The sequence below is a fragment of the Leiobunum rupestre genome, chromosome 9 (assembly GCF_980474605.1).
Source record: "Leiobunum rupestre chromosome 9, qqLeiRupe1.1.hap1, whole genome shotgun sequence".
Taxonomy (NCBI): Eukaryota; Metazoa; Arthropoda; class Arachnida; order Opiliones; family Sclerosomatidae; genus Leiobunum; species Leiobunum rupestre.
The window spans coordinates 7,792,798-7,809,093 of NC_143392.1; the positions used below are offsets into that span (position 1 = coordinate 7,792,798).

The 16,296-nt window shown below is 35.6% G+C and overlaps 1 protein-coding gene across 1 annotated transcript in view; it reads right to left on the reverse strand.

Moving 5' to 3' along the window:
* LOC149926406 (fat-like cadherin-related tumor suppressor homolog) overlaps positions 1-16,296 on the reverse strand; it is a 108,645-nt gene that overhangs the window by 41,534 nt on the left and 50,815 nt on the right. The window contains exons 23-26 of the mRNA XM_090159486.1: positions 15,370-15,517; positions 6,758-6,894; positions 1,474-1,630; positions 73-212 (exon numbers count right to left, since the gene is read on the reverse strand). Of these exons, the coding sequence (XP_090015612.1) occupies positions 73-212; positions 1,474-1,630; positions 6,758-6,894; positions 15,370-15,517 (582 nt within the window). The remainder of the gene's footprint in view (positions 1-72; positions 213-1,473; positions 1,631-6,757; positions 6,895-15,369; positions 15,518-16,296) is intronic.

Here is a 16,296-nt window from a genome sequence, read left to right on the forward strand (position 1 = left end):
GTACGAGCGTTTTTGCCTAAGCGAAAAGCAGCCTTTGTTGTCGATTAGGGGGAATGGCGCTGGCCATCTTACCGTCGTTACGTCGGTTAGTGCTTCTGGCTCGCTAACCGAAGCCGTGATTTGCAGGTCGTAGCTTTTATCAACTTGCAGCGCTTGCTTCAATGAGACTCCTCCATTTGGATCCACGTCAAAATAGGTTCTGTCTTTTCCACCTTGCGAAAAGATAATTGTGCTATTTACTTTCTTATTTATACATTGAAGCCCTTACTATATTTCAATTTATTTTCACGAATTTACAGGGTGTATAAAGTGTTTAGTAAATCTGGCAGTCGTATTAATGAGCGTAAGGACAGCATTTTAACTTCAAATCACCAATTCATACTCTCACAAAGAGGGTAAATTTTTGGAAAGAAAGTCTGCTTATGGGCGCCTACAGATTTTTAACCCTAAAGAGCACTCAACAACCGCTGCGCTCCTAGTGGACAAAACTATATTCGTTGATCCATTATGGAAAATCCTACTTCATATTACCTTTAATTTCGAATATGTTGAATTTCATTTACCATGGTTTTTAATTGATTTAAAATAATAACACTTTAAGACGACGGATACTTCATGGTAGTAATTTTATTTTAAAAACACTTACATCTATAGGATGTAGAATTTCAAATGGGAATCCTTTAAGCGCTTGAAAAGGGTCTCCGGCCCGAAAGCTCGCAAAGTGTTTTTAAAATAAAATTACTACCATGAAGTATCCGTCGTCGTAAAGTGTTATTATTTTAAACCTTTAATTTATTTTAGAACCATATGCTCCTGAAGCCTACTTTTCACCCTAAAAGTCAATCAACAGCACCCCTAGTGGCCAAAACGTAAAAATCATACTCCTTTTAATTGGTTTAAGTGCTTAAAGAGAGTATAACCTTTCCAGGAATTTGTGGCAATACATAATTCCTTCACCTCGTTTTTCTAACCACGTGTTAATCGCAGTGAGAAATACGGTAGTTTTTGAGGAATTATCCCACTGAAAGTATCCACGCTTTCGTAGTGCTGTAATTTCTTATATCTACTAGAACGTCTTTCATGAATCTAAAACCACGTACCTCATTATTAAGAAATTATATTTGAATAAATATCCAAACTATAATGAAAATAATTAATTGATAGCTCGGGTATTGTTGTTTAGATGTTAATTAAGGGTACATTACAAAATATACACTAAAAAGGAAATAATAAAGGTTTCAAGTGAGAAAACCTCATCAGGGCGGGCACGCTTCCTCTAATAGAAGGATTGGGTGTTTCTACTATCGTTCTACACCAGCGCCATGAGCGAGAAAAGAGAGAAGCTATGGCGCACCCTACTCTTGTAAAAGCATTGCAACAGAGTGGGGCAATGCTGACATTCGGGGGATTCCCTTTACCGTTTCTAGCCACAAGTCAACTATAATTAGCTTTTCAGTCATCGATAGTCATTACCTGTCGCTGAATAGCTAATTTTCCAGTCAGGTTTCGTTTGTACTTGAGGTTTGAAGAAGACCGCGGTAATCTCCGTGTCGACCGGAACATCAACATGGCTGACATCCCTTTGGAAGATCGTCGTGAAGGATCTCTCGAGATCCACTTCAAACAGGAGCTGAAGCGGAAAGAACAAATATAATAAGATTATATTACACCTTCAGTAAAAAGAAACCACCCTTGAAGCGACTAAGGCCTATTTGTCATTCATTTTCGAAGTATTCTGGCTCTAGGTTCCTATATTTTTAGCCCATCTCATCCATCACGTATAAGTGCTTTTTAAAGGCTACCCCCGAAATCGGTGCGGGGGGAAATGAGACCCTAATTAAGGGAGCCGTCCTATCTGGAGGCGGGGCTGAATGACCTTCCTGAGATTCCTGTCATCGATATTCTAAAGGATGACACACGAAGATATTCTTGGTGTGAATAAGGCCCGTGATTTCGTTGAAAGTTGCGTTTTAGTTTATTATAATCGTCTCGTCTCTGAGAGGTGGTTGGTAGGCCTGTACATTTTCAAGATATTAGCGGAAGTTTATTATTTATTTTCGTACATTTTCAAGATATTAGCAGAAGTATAATATTTATTTTTTTAATTTTCAAGATATTAGCAAAGGTAATATACTAATTTTCGTACCTTTTCAAGATATTAGCAGAAGTATATTATTTACTTTAGTAATTTTCCAGATATTAGCAGAAGTATATTATTTACTTTAGTAATTTTCCAGATATTAGCAGAAGTATATTATTTACTTTAGTAATTTTCCAGATATTAGCCAAAATATATTATTTATTTTCGTACATTTTCAAGATATTAGCAGAAGTATATTATTTACTTAAGTAATTTTCCAGATATTAGCAGAAGTATATTATTTATTTTCTTACATTTTCAAGATATTAGCAGAAGTATATTATTTACTTAAGTAATTTTCCAGATATTAGCAGAAGTATATTATTTATTTTCTTACATTTTCAAGATATTAGCAGAAGTATATTATTTACTTTAGTAATTTTCCAGATATTAGCAGAAGTATATTATTTATTTTCTTACATTTTCAAGATATTAGCAGAAGTATATTATTTATTTTCTTACATTTTTAAGATATTAGCAGAAGTATATTATTTACTTTAGTAATTTTCCAGATATTAGCAGAAGTATATTATTTACTTTAGTAATTTTCCAGATATTAGCAGAAGTATATTATTTACTTTAGTAATTTTCCAGATATTAGCAGAAGTATATTATTTACTTTAGTAATTTTCCAGATATTAGCAGAAGTATATTATTTACTTTAGTAATTTTCCAGATATTAGCAGAAGTATATTATTTACTTTAGTAATTTTCCAGATATTAGCAGAAGTATATTATTTACTTTAGTAATTTTCCAGATATTAGCAGAAGTATATTATTTACTTTAGTAATTTTCGAGATATTAGCAGAAGTATATTATTTACTTTAGTAATTTTCCAGATATTAGCAGAAGTATATTATTTATTTTCGTACATTTTCAAGATATTAGCAGAAGTATATTGTTTACTTTAGTAATTTTCCAGATATTAGCAGAAGTATATTATTTATTTTCTTACATTTTCAAGATATTAGCAGAAGTATATTATTTATTTTCTTACATTTTCAAGATATTAGCAGAAGTATATTATTTATTTTCTTACATTTTCAAGATATTAGCAGAAGTATATTATTTACTTTAGTAATTTTCCAGATATTAGCAGAAGTATATTATTTACTTTAGTAATTTTCCAGATATTAGCAGAAGTATATTATTTACTTTAGTAATTTTCCAGATATTAGCAGAAGTATATTATTTACTTTAGTAATTTTCCAGATATTAGCAGAAGTATATTATTTACTTTAGTAATTTTCCAGATATTAGCAGAAGTATATTATTTACTTTAGTAATTTTCCAGATATTAGCAGAAGTATATTATTTACTTTAGTAATTTTCCAGATATTAGCAGAAGTATATTATTTACTTTAGTAATTTTCCAGATATTAGCAGAAGTATATTATTTACTTTAGTAATTTTCCAGATATTAGCAGAAGTATATTATTTACTTTAGTAATTTTCGAGATATTAGCAGAAGTATATTATTTACTTTAGTAATTTTCCAGATATTAGCAGAAGTATATTATTTATTTTCGTACATTTTCAAGATATTAGCAGAAGTATATTGTTTACTTTAGTAATTTTCCAGATATTAGCAGAAGTATATTATTTATTTTCTTACATTTTCAAGATATTAACAGAAGTATATTATTTATTTTCTTACATTTTCAAGATATTAGCAGAAGTATATTATTTACTTTAGTGATTTTCCAGATATTAGCAGAAGTATATTATTTATTTTCTTACATTTTCAAGATATTAGCAGAAATATAGTTTACTTTAGTAATTTTCCAGATATTAGCCAAAATATATTATTTATTTTCGTACATTTTCCAGATATTAGCAGAAGTATATTATTTACTTTAGTAATTTTCCAGATATTAGCAGAAGTATATATTATAACCTTTAAAGAGAAGTATCCATCTCCTTATACTGCGAATGTTATTCTTTTGAAAATATGGCTTATAATTATTCAGACATCCTGATGCAAATAATGTATCATTATAGTCCACATGGATACTTCTATAATAACAGATATATAATAAACTTGTAATATCAAGAATAGTTTTAAGGGCACTCGACTCGAGACTTGATCGAGTACTCGACTCTAATCGAGTAATCGCACACCCGTACATCTTCCGATACGATTGAAGTATACGCTGGTGACGGTTTTCCTTGCCCCCTCTTGTGACGTTGGAAAACTAGACCATGATGTCTGTGGATAGTCATTTCCCCGAAGTACAAATAAATATATTCTTCGCTCTATTCAACGAAAACACTCGATTTTTTCCTATTATAAAACGCCATCTATTATCCGTCGTAAAAGCTATTTTTATCATTCCATTCTTAATCAGGGAAAATTTCGAATTATAATTTGGTTCGTTCAACTTTAATTCAAGCTGAACTTTAATTGAAGCTTAAACGTCAATCCAAGGGGTAGGGCACAGGATGGCGGAAACATTTTGACATAATAAATTATCGAGGGGTCGGACATTTACCAAAATCCCGTACACTTTGTCTAAAATCGCAAAATCTTTTAACTCTCTCTATGGTAAATTAACATTGAAGTCCCAAAATCACTTCAAAACGCTTCAAAAAGTAATAATAAAATCGCCAAAATCTCTACGAAATCCCGAAATCCCGTACAAAATAATGGAAAGTGTCCGACCCCTCGTAAATTATTGTAATTCTAAAGGGGATAGCCTTTAAATTATTGTACAACGAATAAATATTTTTATTATTATATTACTATACAGATGGCGATACTGTGCCAAAACTAAGCACCGCCCACGTTTTACTTCTCAGACCGAGAACTGACCGACTCTTACGTTTCCGGCAATCCTAACTATGTTATCGGTCCAACTCGGACTGCAATGTAGACGCTCTGAATCTACGGAAGTTACATATTTGCGCCATATAGCAAAGAATAAATAAGAAAACCTTTCGAGCGCGACAAACGAGCCTCCATATAAAACAGCAAAAGCTCTTCCGTAAGGGCTGCTTTTTCACCAGAATACATACGACACGATGTCCATGGTCAACGCAAAAAAACTATAAAGCTTAGTTTCCACTAGCGTGCGTCATAATGTATTTTCTGTACACGAATAAAAAAGGTAATACGTGTCGAATATGAGATTTGCCCCGTTAAGCTAGTTAATGGAAACTGAGCAAAAATATATATTGTTCATGCTCCTAGTAGCGAGAAAAAATGCTTAAAATTCACTTCCGTTAAAAGGATTTTCATTTTTCACGTCGATCTGTTCTATTTCCTCTTGGAAACCCTCTGATTTTGAACTAGCTATTTTATAAACTAAAGTGAATGCATATCGAACTATTTAATTTTGCTTTCAACATCACGACACAGAGATTTATTATAATGCTTTTGTCACGCGCTAGAAACTCTGTCGTTGCTCGTAGGATTGTTGAAGTTAAAATATGACGTAGGCTGGAATCCATACCTCAACTTGGAATGCTTATCGGGGCAGATTTTCGTCTCGGTATGGCTGACTGTTTTTTTTTTGACGTCATTATAGCCACGGTCACACTAGAGCTTAAAACCCAGTTTAGGTCGGTTTGAATACGTGTTTTGACCGCCGACGGTAATTCTTGGTTCACACGTGCGAAATCGCTTCACCCCGGTTCGTTTATAGCCAAGGCTTAATGTCATTTCAAATTATGAGCAGAATTATGAAAATAGTAAAATGTATTCCATGTAATCATGTTTACTATAAATACAGTAATATTATTTGACATTATTTAGAATTTTATTCCCATTATTTTTGAAATTATGAGCAATTTGACTTCTCCGCCTTGTCGTTTTGAAAGCGATTCTAAGCGAACCGACTTTGACGAGTTGCTTCCCGAACCAACACGAAGCGATTTTTCACGCTAGTTTTGAAAACTAGTTATCTAAAACGAAGCGATTTTAGGGCTTATGTTAACTTAAGAAACAACAACGTGAGACGGGAGCAAGCAGAGGGGATTTTATCTCTCGTAGCCGTCAGAGTGATCTTACCAAACGCGATACGGCAGGATAAGCATTCCAAGTAGAGGTATGGATTCCTGACGTAGGGGATAACATTTTCTCCCTAAGTCCCCTTAATAAAATCAAATAGAGTTAATTAATATGGCGGCGTATTTGACCTTTTGAAAAATGAAAACCAGAATTTAAGCCTAACGGAGATTGTTAGTATCGACGCTCGCCATTTGGGCGTATTTAACCTTTGTAAAAATTAAAATCAGACTTAAGCCTAACGGAGATTTTTGGCGTCGACGGTCGCCATGGCGGCGTATATATTTGACCTAAGGGTTGGTGTTAACTAAGACAAAATTCCTAAGACGGCGACCGATGACGCAAAAAAAATTATATTAGTCCCAACTGAGAATTTTGGAACGACGCGACGTTCGCCATTGCGCCGAATTTTCCCTAGTGAAAACGAGCCCTAAATCGGTAGCTAAATAAATTCCCGCGGGTATATGAAGCTCCAAAACTTGTAACTCTTCGGGGCAAAAGTTTCTATCCCCCCCCCCATAAGTGTGTGGGAGATGATGGACAGTTTCGGGGTGGCGTCTTCCCACCTCGGACCCCATCCTCCCCTTTCTCCGTCTTCGATCAATCTTACTTGGGCGGTGACACTTTTTTTCGGGTCTTCGGTCGATTCTACCAGGACGTCGAGGTGGTAGTAGACCAGGTTCAGATCTTCCTTCAGAGATATCTGCCCGTTTTCTTTACCCACGATGAACTTGTCTGCATCGCCACCTGCCAAGAAGCGCGAATCAATATATTAGCTCTTTTATATGCTAATGATATATTATTGATGAGGGATATGCTACAGCTATTGGCAATTTGAGGAGAGTTTCGCTATCTCGTGAAGACGTTTAATGCTTCAATCGACTATCATTAGAAGCTACTTTGTTCCAGAAGTATATAAGTCATCTCTTACGAGATAAGTATTTTGTCTCTGACCAAAGAAGTACTTTGTCTCTTACGAGAAAAGTAATTCGTCTCTTACGAGAGAATTATTTCGTCTCTTACTAGAGAAGTATTTCGTCTCTTACGAGAGAAGTATTTCGTCTCTTACGAGAGAAGTATTTCGTCTCTTACGAGAGAAGTATTTCGTCTCTTACGAGAGAAGTATTTCGTCTCTTACGAGAGAAGTATTTCGTCTCTTACGAGAGAAGTATTTCGTCTCTTACGAGAGACGTATTTCGTCTCTTACGAGAGAAGTATTCGTCTCTTACGAAAGAAGTATTTCGTCTCTTACGAGAGACGTATTTCGTCTCTTACGAGAGAAGTATTTCGTCTCTTACGAGAGAAGTATTTCGTCTCTTACGAGAGAAGTATTCGTCTCTCACAAGAAAAGTATTCGTCACTTACAAGAGAAGTATTTCGTCTCTTACGAGAGACGTATTTCGTCTCTTACGAGAGAAGTATTTCGTCTCTTACGAGAGAAGTATTCGTCTCTCACAAAAGAAGTATTCGTCTCTCACAAGAAAAGTATTCGTCACTTACAAGAGAAGTATTTCGTCTCTTACGAGAGAAGTATTTCGTCTCTTACGAGAGAAGTATTTCGTCTCTTACGAGAGAAGTATTCGTCTCTCACAAAAGAAGTATTCGTCTCTCACAAGAAAAGTATTCGTCACTTACAAGAGAAGTATTTCGTCTCTTACGAGAGACGTATTTCGTCTCTTACGAGAGAAGTATTTCGTCTCTTACGAAAGAAGTATTTCGTCTCTTACGAGAGAAGTATTTCGTCTCTTACGAGAGAAGTATTCGTCTCTCACAAAAGAAGTATTCGTCTCTCACAAGAAAAGTATTCGTCACTTACAAGAGAAGTATTTCGTCTCTGACGAAGGAAATATTCATCTCTTACGAGATAAGTATTCATCTCCATATACTGCTAACGTTATACGCTTGAAACATGTACCCGTGCAAGCTCCCGTTAATTTTTCAAAATACGTTTTGGTAGAAAACATCATATATGTATTTTTTAAGACTATCACATCGAGAAAATGTGATTTATAAATCAGTCATTATTGTTAGTCAATGCAATTTAAAACAATCATAATTAGGCGGAGTAGCACATGCAGTAAATTTTCATCCGAATTAGGGTGTATGCTTCCGCGGTTTGCCAAGAAATTCGAGCCGATAGAAAATTGATCGAGTTTTATGTCGTAGGTATACTCCTTTCGTAACAGATTTTTATAAAGCTTTGTTGTTACGCTTTACATTTAACCACTGCTATTTTATCTTGATGTATTTGCAGCCTTGGAGTGTATATATTTGGTAATTTCCTGGCAATACTAATTTAACCATAAATAATATAATATCCATAAGTATGACACTGATCGATTTGGGTTAATATGATAGTCTGTCACGGATTCACTACGTAAGCGGAAGTTACGAAACAGGAAACCCGTCACAATCTACTCTCTTCGTTGGCGAAATTACTACCAGGTTAGTGTGATGGTGGTTAATATTTAACGTTAAACGAGTTCAGATCTTAAATTCGAAAATAGCTACTTTCTAACAATCCTAATCAATAATTCATCATTATTTTTCAAGAGGAAACGTGGTTTTTACGGTTAAAAGCGTTTCAATTCTCAAATCCTTCAAATATGATGTCGTTTTAGATGTCTTGGGCCCCGTTAATAATAATCAGCTAGGCTAATGAAAAAGATCCAAGTCAATTGTCATCGAGCGACCTTTAATGTCGGTGGCCCGGTTACAGAGTAATGATCTATATATAGTCAATGGCGAAACAGATTATCATAAAAAATAGTGTCAGATAAATAGGAAGTTTCATACATTATTATTACGTTACTTATGATGTAACCAAAAGTTTGCACTGATAATCTTGAAATGTACACTTCTTCAGTTTTGCTTCAAGCTTCAAACTGCTTATATACGATAAAATTGCAAATAAAATTTATGGTAATTCTTATTTATACAGCGTGTTTTTCTTTGTTCGGACAAGTGATTTATTTACGAAAAACTACATAAGGTAGAAATTTGAAATTTTTGTGGTTAAGTAAATGCACCGGGATACATTGATTGGTTAAATTTAATTGTTTTCTGAAAATATTTTCAAACTTTTAGAAAAATTATTTTATTTACGACTAGGTGCTAGATCAATTTTGGTCAATTGAAAATTTGTAGAGCATTGATCATATGAAACCTACGAATTCTTTCGGTTCGATGAAAAAATTGACATGTAGGGCAAGGTATGTAGGGAATAGAGCGCTTGACTAAAATAGCATTTGTTAAAATAGCGTTTTCAAAAGCGCGTTTTTCAAAACAGCATTTTGTTGCAACGGCGCTTTGTTAAAACAGCGGTTGTTGAAATAGCGTTTCTCAATACCGCGGTTTGTCGAAAGAGCGTTTTGTTTAGTCAGCGTTTTTTGGTTAAGCGTTTTTCAGTAGAGCGGTTTGTCAAAACAGCTTTTTCTCAAATTAGCGATTTTGAAACAGCGGTTTTGGTCAAGGCAGCGGTTTCTTAAAATTTATATGAATTGACGATGGAAAATGTATAACATACATATGAACTTCAGGGGTTAGGTTAGGTTAGGTTAGGTAAGTTTGCAATACTAACTATCGGCAGAAACCATTAGGTAATGAAATTTGCCGAAATTCCAGAAAAATATGTATTACAATAGGCCTATATTAATAGTGCTATAGAAAGCAGCGCCGTTTTGGGAAACGCTGTTTCGACAAAATACGGTTTTGAGAACCGCCGCTATGACAAAGCGCCGTTTGAACAAGTTGTTGTTTTGGGAAACGCTGTATAAAGAAACGCTGTTATGACAAAGCGCCGTTTGAACAATTTGTTGTTTTGGGAAACGCTGTATAAAGAAACGATGTTATGACAAAGCGCCGTTTGAACAGTTTGTTGTTTTGGGAAACGCTGTATTGGGAAACGCTGTATAAAGAAACGCTGTGATGACAAAGCGCCGTTTGAACAATTTGTTGTTTTGGGAAACGCTGTATAAAGAAACGCTGTTATGACAAAGCGCCGTTTGAACAATTGGTTGTTTTAGGAAACGCTGTATAAAGAAACGCTGTTATGACAAAGCGCCGTTTGAACAATTTGTTGTTTTGGGAAACGCTGTATAAAGAAACGCCGTTATGACAAAGTGCTATTTTGACAAAACGCTGATTTGAAAAACGCTGTTTTGGAAAATGCTGATTAAACAAATGTTGTTTAGGAAAGCGCTGTAGTCCCTACAAATCGTAGGGCAACCCAAAATAAACTTTGTGATCATGGGAATCGACGGAAACCTCCAATTAAGGAATCACTGAACTAGTTTTTAAAAAATGTAAATGCCACACGCAAAATAATTTGCACGTTCAAAAAGAGTAGTCCGGTCTTATTTAAACAATAATTTATTTCAAACACACTAAATAACTGTTAACAAAGTGGGTTCAATTATACCCCCATCGGCTGCAACGAAAGCTTGAGCTCGGACAATCATATCATCAAATCATCATTTTTGGTGTTACTTCTTAACAAGCAATTTCAATTCTCCGGCGAAGTTCGGCTCTCGTTTCAATAGGCCTTTCCATAAAATATTTCTACGCGCTTGCACTGTTTTTTCTACTTCACCCACTACCAATTTCGCTAAAACTAAACAAAAATTTGGCTGTACTTTTGTCATTTTCCGGTAAGATTTCTCCAAACATTTTACACGGAGCTCAGGCTAGGCTTAGTGAGTTCGGAGTTCAAACTGATTTTAATTTAGTTTTGATACTAATTAAATGAAATATTATGGCAATACACGTATTAACTCTGTGAAAGTATTGTTAATACTTAGATATTTATTAGCTATTATTTCACGATAAACAACAATCTTTACCTGATACTGTGGCTGTCAATGAAATGTTAAGCCTTAGTTCACAAGGCTATAAACATTAACTGTAAACTGTTAAACATCATCGAAACCGTGCAAAATTTTTCGTTATTTTAAAATCCTCTACTTTTATGACTAGTTAAGTAAATAAAATACTTTTATACTTTAAACATTTGACATAACAAATTTAACAATATCACTTGTATTAATTTTAATCCGCCATGTTTTGTAAATACTTACACTCGGTAGCAGACGACATACCGAGCTCAAGAGTCGAGCGAGGGCAAAAACAAGGAGTAATATATATAACGTTGATCTAAATCATCCTTGATAAAACAGTTTTCCTTCCCCATCTTACCGTAACGAACATTTTATGGAAAGACCTATAGGAATTGCGTAAACCCTTTCTTAGATAACCCCCCCCCCCCCAGAAAGAAGTCTAGCGGTGTCAGTCTGTCAGATAGGGAGACCTCGCAGGCCAAAGAACTGGACCATTCTTGGATTTCGGCCACCTTCACCAAAGGACCGGGCAACAATTTCCGCCTTGAATCTCCGCTCTTGAATAACGAACCATAACTCCAAAGATTGACGATCTCGATGATGTTAAACAAAAAGTGACTTCCATTTAAATAACAAAAATGTACGTTTGCTTTAACTATTTATGTCAAAAAAATCCTTTTCCAAGGTTTTTAAAGGCTATATAACGTTCGCAACAAAAAAGGTTATCGAAATTTTAGATGAGTAAGCTATGCTTTCGTAATTTAGTGCATCAAACAAGTTTATTTTGGGTTGCCCAACTGGTCACGTTTTTCAGTGAAAAAAAGGTCTTTTCCCATCGAACTAAAGGTATTCGTTGGTTTCAGATGATTCTCAATTGACAAAATTGGTCTAGCACCTAGTGGTAAATAAATAATTTTTCTGGAAGTTGGAAAATATTTTCAGAAAACGATGAAATTTCACCAAATAATGTCCCCCTGGTGTAATTATTTAACCATAAAATTTACAATTTCAGCCTTAAGTAGTTTTCGTAAAAAATCATTTGTCTGAACAGAAAAAGCACCCTGTATATAGCTCGGTTTATATATATCTACTTGCTGAAATACGTCCTATCTTGGTCAAAAAGCAGCTGGAGGTGCTTATAAACTCCCGTACACGCGCCTGAACGTTATACATTCAATTTTCGTAAAAGGTAAAACGTGCGAATTCGCCTGAAAACGTGGGCCCTAAATTCCTATTACGGATGAATGTAAAATCGTGACGAGAATGTACAAATTGGCCTTTCTTTCGACCGCTTTTTGAGATCTCGAACCGTAGCATGGTCCGACCTTATTTCAATTACATTTTCTATCAACCGAAGTCCATAATAAATCCACTCCTAGGGGAAGTCTGCAAGCTCCTATACACTAACCTATTATCAATTAAAATCACAATCTATTTAATAACGTTTAAAGATAAGATTTAACTGGCGGTTGTTGATTAAGATATATTTATTTTTAATTTTTGTTTATTTTTAATTTCTTATATTTGTTTATTTAACAAGCGTTTAGATGGACCATAAACATTATGTATATTTTTACTGTATAATAAATTTATTTTTGTTTTTAAATGTCGTTGTAAAAGCAGTATCTATTTCTTTCAATGTTTTGGTGACATCGAACAAAAATTGTATTTGGAGAAAACTTTAAAACACGTTATAATGTACAATATTATAATTATAATATTGTTTTATTACAAAAATAAACTTATTTTAGACTTTTTCCATTACGAATAATGATCGAGGGCTCCGACATTGGCCAATTTTGCGTACGGGACTTTGAATCTCAAAAGTGATTACAGAAATCAGAAATTTATTTTGATATTTCAGAACACGATTTTCGTGTTGATTACTGGTTTTTACACACAATCCCTAAGGGCCCACATTACTTTCCAAGAATTAGGCTTAGAAGGACTAGGGATATGTCAAATCGAAAGCACATATATCATGGTAGCCTGTTCTAAATTTTGTAAATCTGAGCCCAAGAATTAATCATTTTTCAACATTAGTGTTTTTTCGCGATTTTCGACTTTAAATCTACATACTTTTTTACATTAAGATCGACTTGATTGAAAATAATTTTTTTACTCACTTTTGAACTACGATTTCGGTTGCATTAAGAAATTTTAATTTTAAGTGAGATTTCTAGCTAATTCCCGGGACCCCAAAGCCCGCGTACGCACTTTTGTCAGATTTGAATTTCGTACCAATTGATACAGGCGCCATCTAACTCCAAAAAACATTGGCGTTTTGATACCATATTTCTGGGCATGTGCGAGTACTCGATTTCGTTCGAGTACTCGCACATGCCCAGAAAAAAAAGATTTTCGAGCTTCGAGCCGAGTACTCGGCTCGAAGCTCGAAAATCTTTTTTTGAAAAGCCCGAAAATGGTTCGAGCCTCAAATCGAGGCCTAGGCTTAAATTTCGAGTACTCGAAACTATTATTCTTACCAAGGCACTACTCGCGAGTCGCGAGCTTGTAAAAATGGCGGGAAAAGCTACAAAATTCTATAGTCCCGCCTTAAGATTTCTTATTGGGTGAGGTACAAGTCCTAGTTGTTTCTGATTGGTCACCAATTTTAAATGTAGAAAACGAAACTAAAACCGTAAGTTGCATTACGTATAGTGCCCTAGCTGTTTATTCTTAGTTTTTTGGCGGTTCATCAGTCCACTATTTTATTGTTGTAATCCCTTGTATGGCCAGTTATTAATTTAGACTTCTCAAATATGGCTTCAAATAAACGTAAAAGCTCTGGCAGTAATTATTCTTTTATTGAAGAAATAGTAGAACCTAGTGATGAAAGTGAAGATTCTAGTTTAAATGATTCTTCTGATCAAAGTACAAGCTCAGATGAAATACAGCCCAGTGGCTCACAAGATACAATCAGATATTGAAAAATAATAGTTGTTACTAGTTATTTCTAGTCAATAAATATAGTTTATTTTTGAAAAATGTTTTACTTAATAAACCCAATTGTTCAGAGCCTTTTTAAGCTAAATCTATCACGGAGTACTCGAAACCCCTTTCATAAAGCTAGGTCTTAGTAATTATTCAAGTACTCGGAACCCTCTTTTTAAGCTAAGCCTAATTCTTCGAGTACTCGAAACCACATTTTAAGCTATGCCTAAAAGCTCGAAAGCTCGGTAAGATTTTAAAGCTCGATACTCGAAAAGTGAAATTTTTAATACTCGAAGCTCGACTCGAAACCCAAAAATCAAGGCTCGCACATGCCTATTTATTTCCAAAACCAGGTAACTTTAAAAATGCAGTTTGACTAAAAATTAAATTAAATTAATGTATTCGTGGTTCACTACCTTATTTACAAAACCAGGTAACTGGAAAAATTCATTTTCGATAAAATTCCTCTTCGGTTTATTAAGTTAATGTACAGATGATTGGAAATTTGTTAAAATTTAAATTCAATATTTAAAATATAGTTAATACATTGGGCTAGAGATTGGGGGGGGGGGAGTTTGTATGCCATTGACATCTTGTTTAGACTGATTTTGAGAATTTAGAACTTATTTTCGCCCAGATTTCGGGATTTTCAAGTTGATTTCAAGTTTTCTAAAATCATTTTTCTCTATAGTGTACGGGATTTGTACGAATGCCGGACCCCTCATAGTCCAAGAGCCCATGACAAAATAAGCATGTGATAAGGTACACGGTGGGTCAATATATTTTTAAATTAGGTTAGTGATTTGTAACAAAGAACTGTTGGTCTTACGGGTCAAAGTGGGGGCTTTCCGGAAATACGAAACACGTGACGTCACTTCCGGTGACCTTGAAAATTGATATGAACTGATATTGGTATCATTCGATTGGTCGCAATGTGCTCTTACCATTATTTTGGTCATGGGCTCTTGGACTGTGGGGTGGCGGAGTGGTTAGCACTTTCGCCTCGCAGCAAGAGGAGCCGGGTTCGATCCCAGCTTGTGGCACTGGGTGAAAACTCGGAACAACTCCTTCCGCGTTGAGTTTGCAAGTTCTCTCCCCACTGGTTTAAGGGGTTTTCCCCCGAGCTCTTCGGTTTCCCCTTCCATAAAAACTTGTTGAGGTTAACGGTAATAGTTAGTGTAGGGAGCTGTTGGCTCGATCACGTGGCATGCAGGGCTTGCCACCACCCTCCTACGCAGTGTAACCCGGCCACCTGAATTAAAAGGCTTCAAAAGTCGCTTGATGACTTAGGCCTAGGGTGGTGCCTTGGGTATTAGCCTAGCTGATTATTATTATTATTATTATAACGATTCTAAATTTCCATGGCCATTATTGTAAAAAATGAATTTTTAGGGGTAGTGGCCTTAGCGAGCTATTTCACGGCACGACTTGTTTCGCGGCGTGAAAAATATACCTTTGGCTTGGTAAGTGGATTTCTCCTTTGCTCGGATTTCAAATACGATATCGCCTTTCTTCTTGTCCGCTGGAACCTTGACCAAGTGGGCGGCCTGCTCCAGGTCTAGCAAGCCACAGTCTTCGGAGTCCACCAATTCGAAGAGGACCTGTTCAGGGAAAACGAAACGGAAGTGGCCGTGGATAAGTAGCGGAAATGTATCCGGTCCTCTTCCATTTCAGATGGAGACAAAATTAATAGGAAAACGTTACGTCCCTTAACGCGGCTCCAGCACCGAAACTTTGCATCTTACCATAAGTCTGTAACATCGTTCCGTAAGTCTGGGGCGATACACTCTGCGCCTCTAGCCACCCAACGGCCACTTAAAGGGAAACGGTCAAGCTTTAACCAGTTAGATACCCCTATAGCCCATTAAAAACTAAAATGTATGGCGAAAACCACATCAAAAAATATTAAGTGGTTTATTTTTAATAAAATAAAGAAATTTCGGGAAATTGAAAAGCGGGCGTCCGCCGCGACACCTGGTGACGAATCGGTGAGACAGAAAACCAACGTAAAAGCGCGCGCTGCTGAACCCGCGAAAGATTGGTTTTGCACGCGCGGCGCGTTCCAGTTATAAGAGACTTAAGCCTAAATTGCGCGATTTTAAAAGTTAGGATCATTCTCTCTAAGTATAGAAATTCCGGGTCTCGGTCGGGTATCTTAGTCTGGGTTTCGTGACGTCAGAGCTTGTATAGAGAGCAAACTCCAGAGATAATTTTTTTTTAATATTTCGGCGGAGGCGCCACCGAGTGGTCAAGACGGCAACTAAAGGGGTGTTTATTGAACAAAACTCTACCCTTGGATCTGAAACTGACCTTGAACAAATATGGTACAGGTTTTTTGGGGGAGAAATTCGATGAACCAACCCCCAAAATTTCTCTCTCT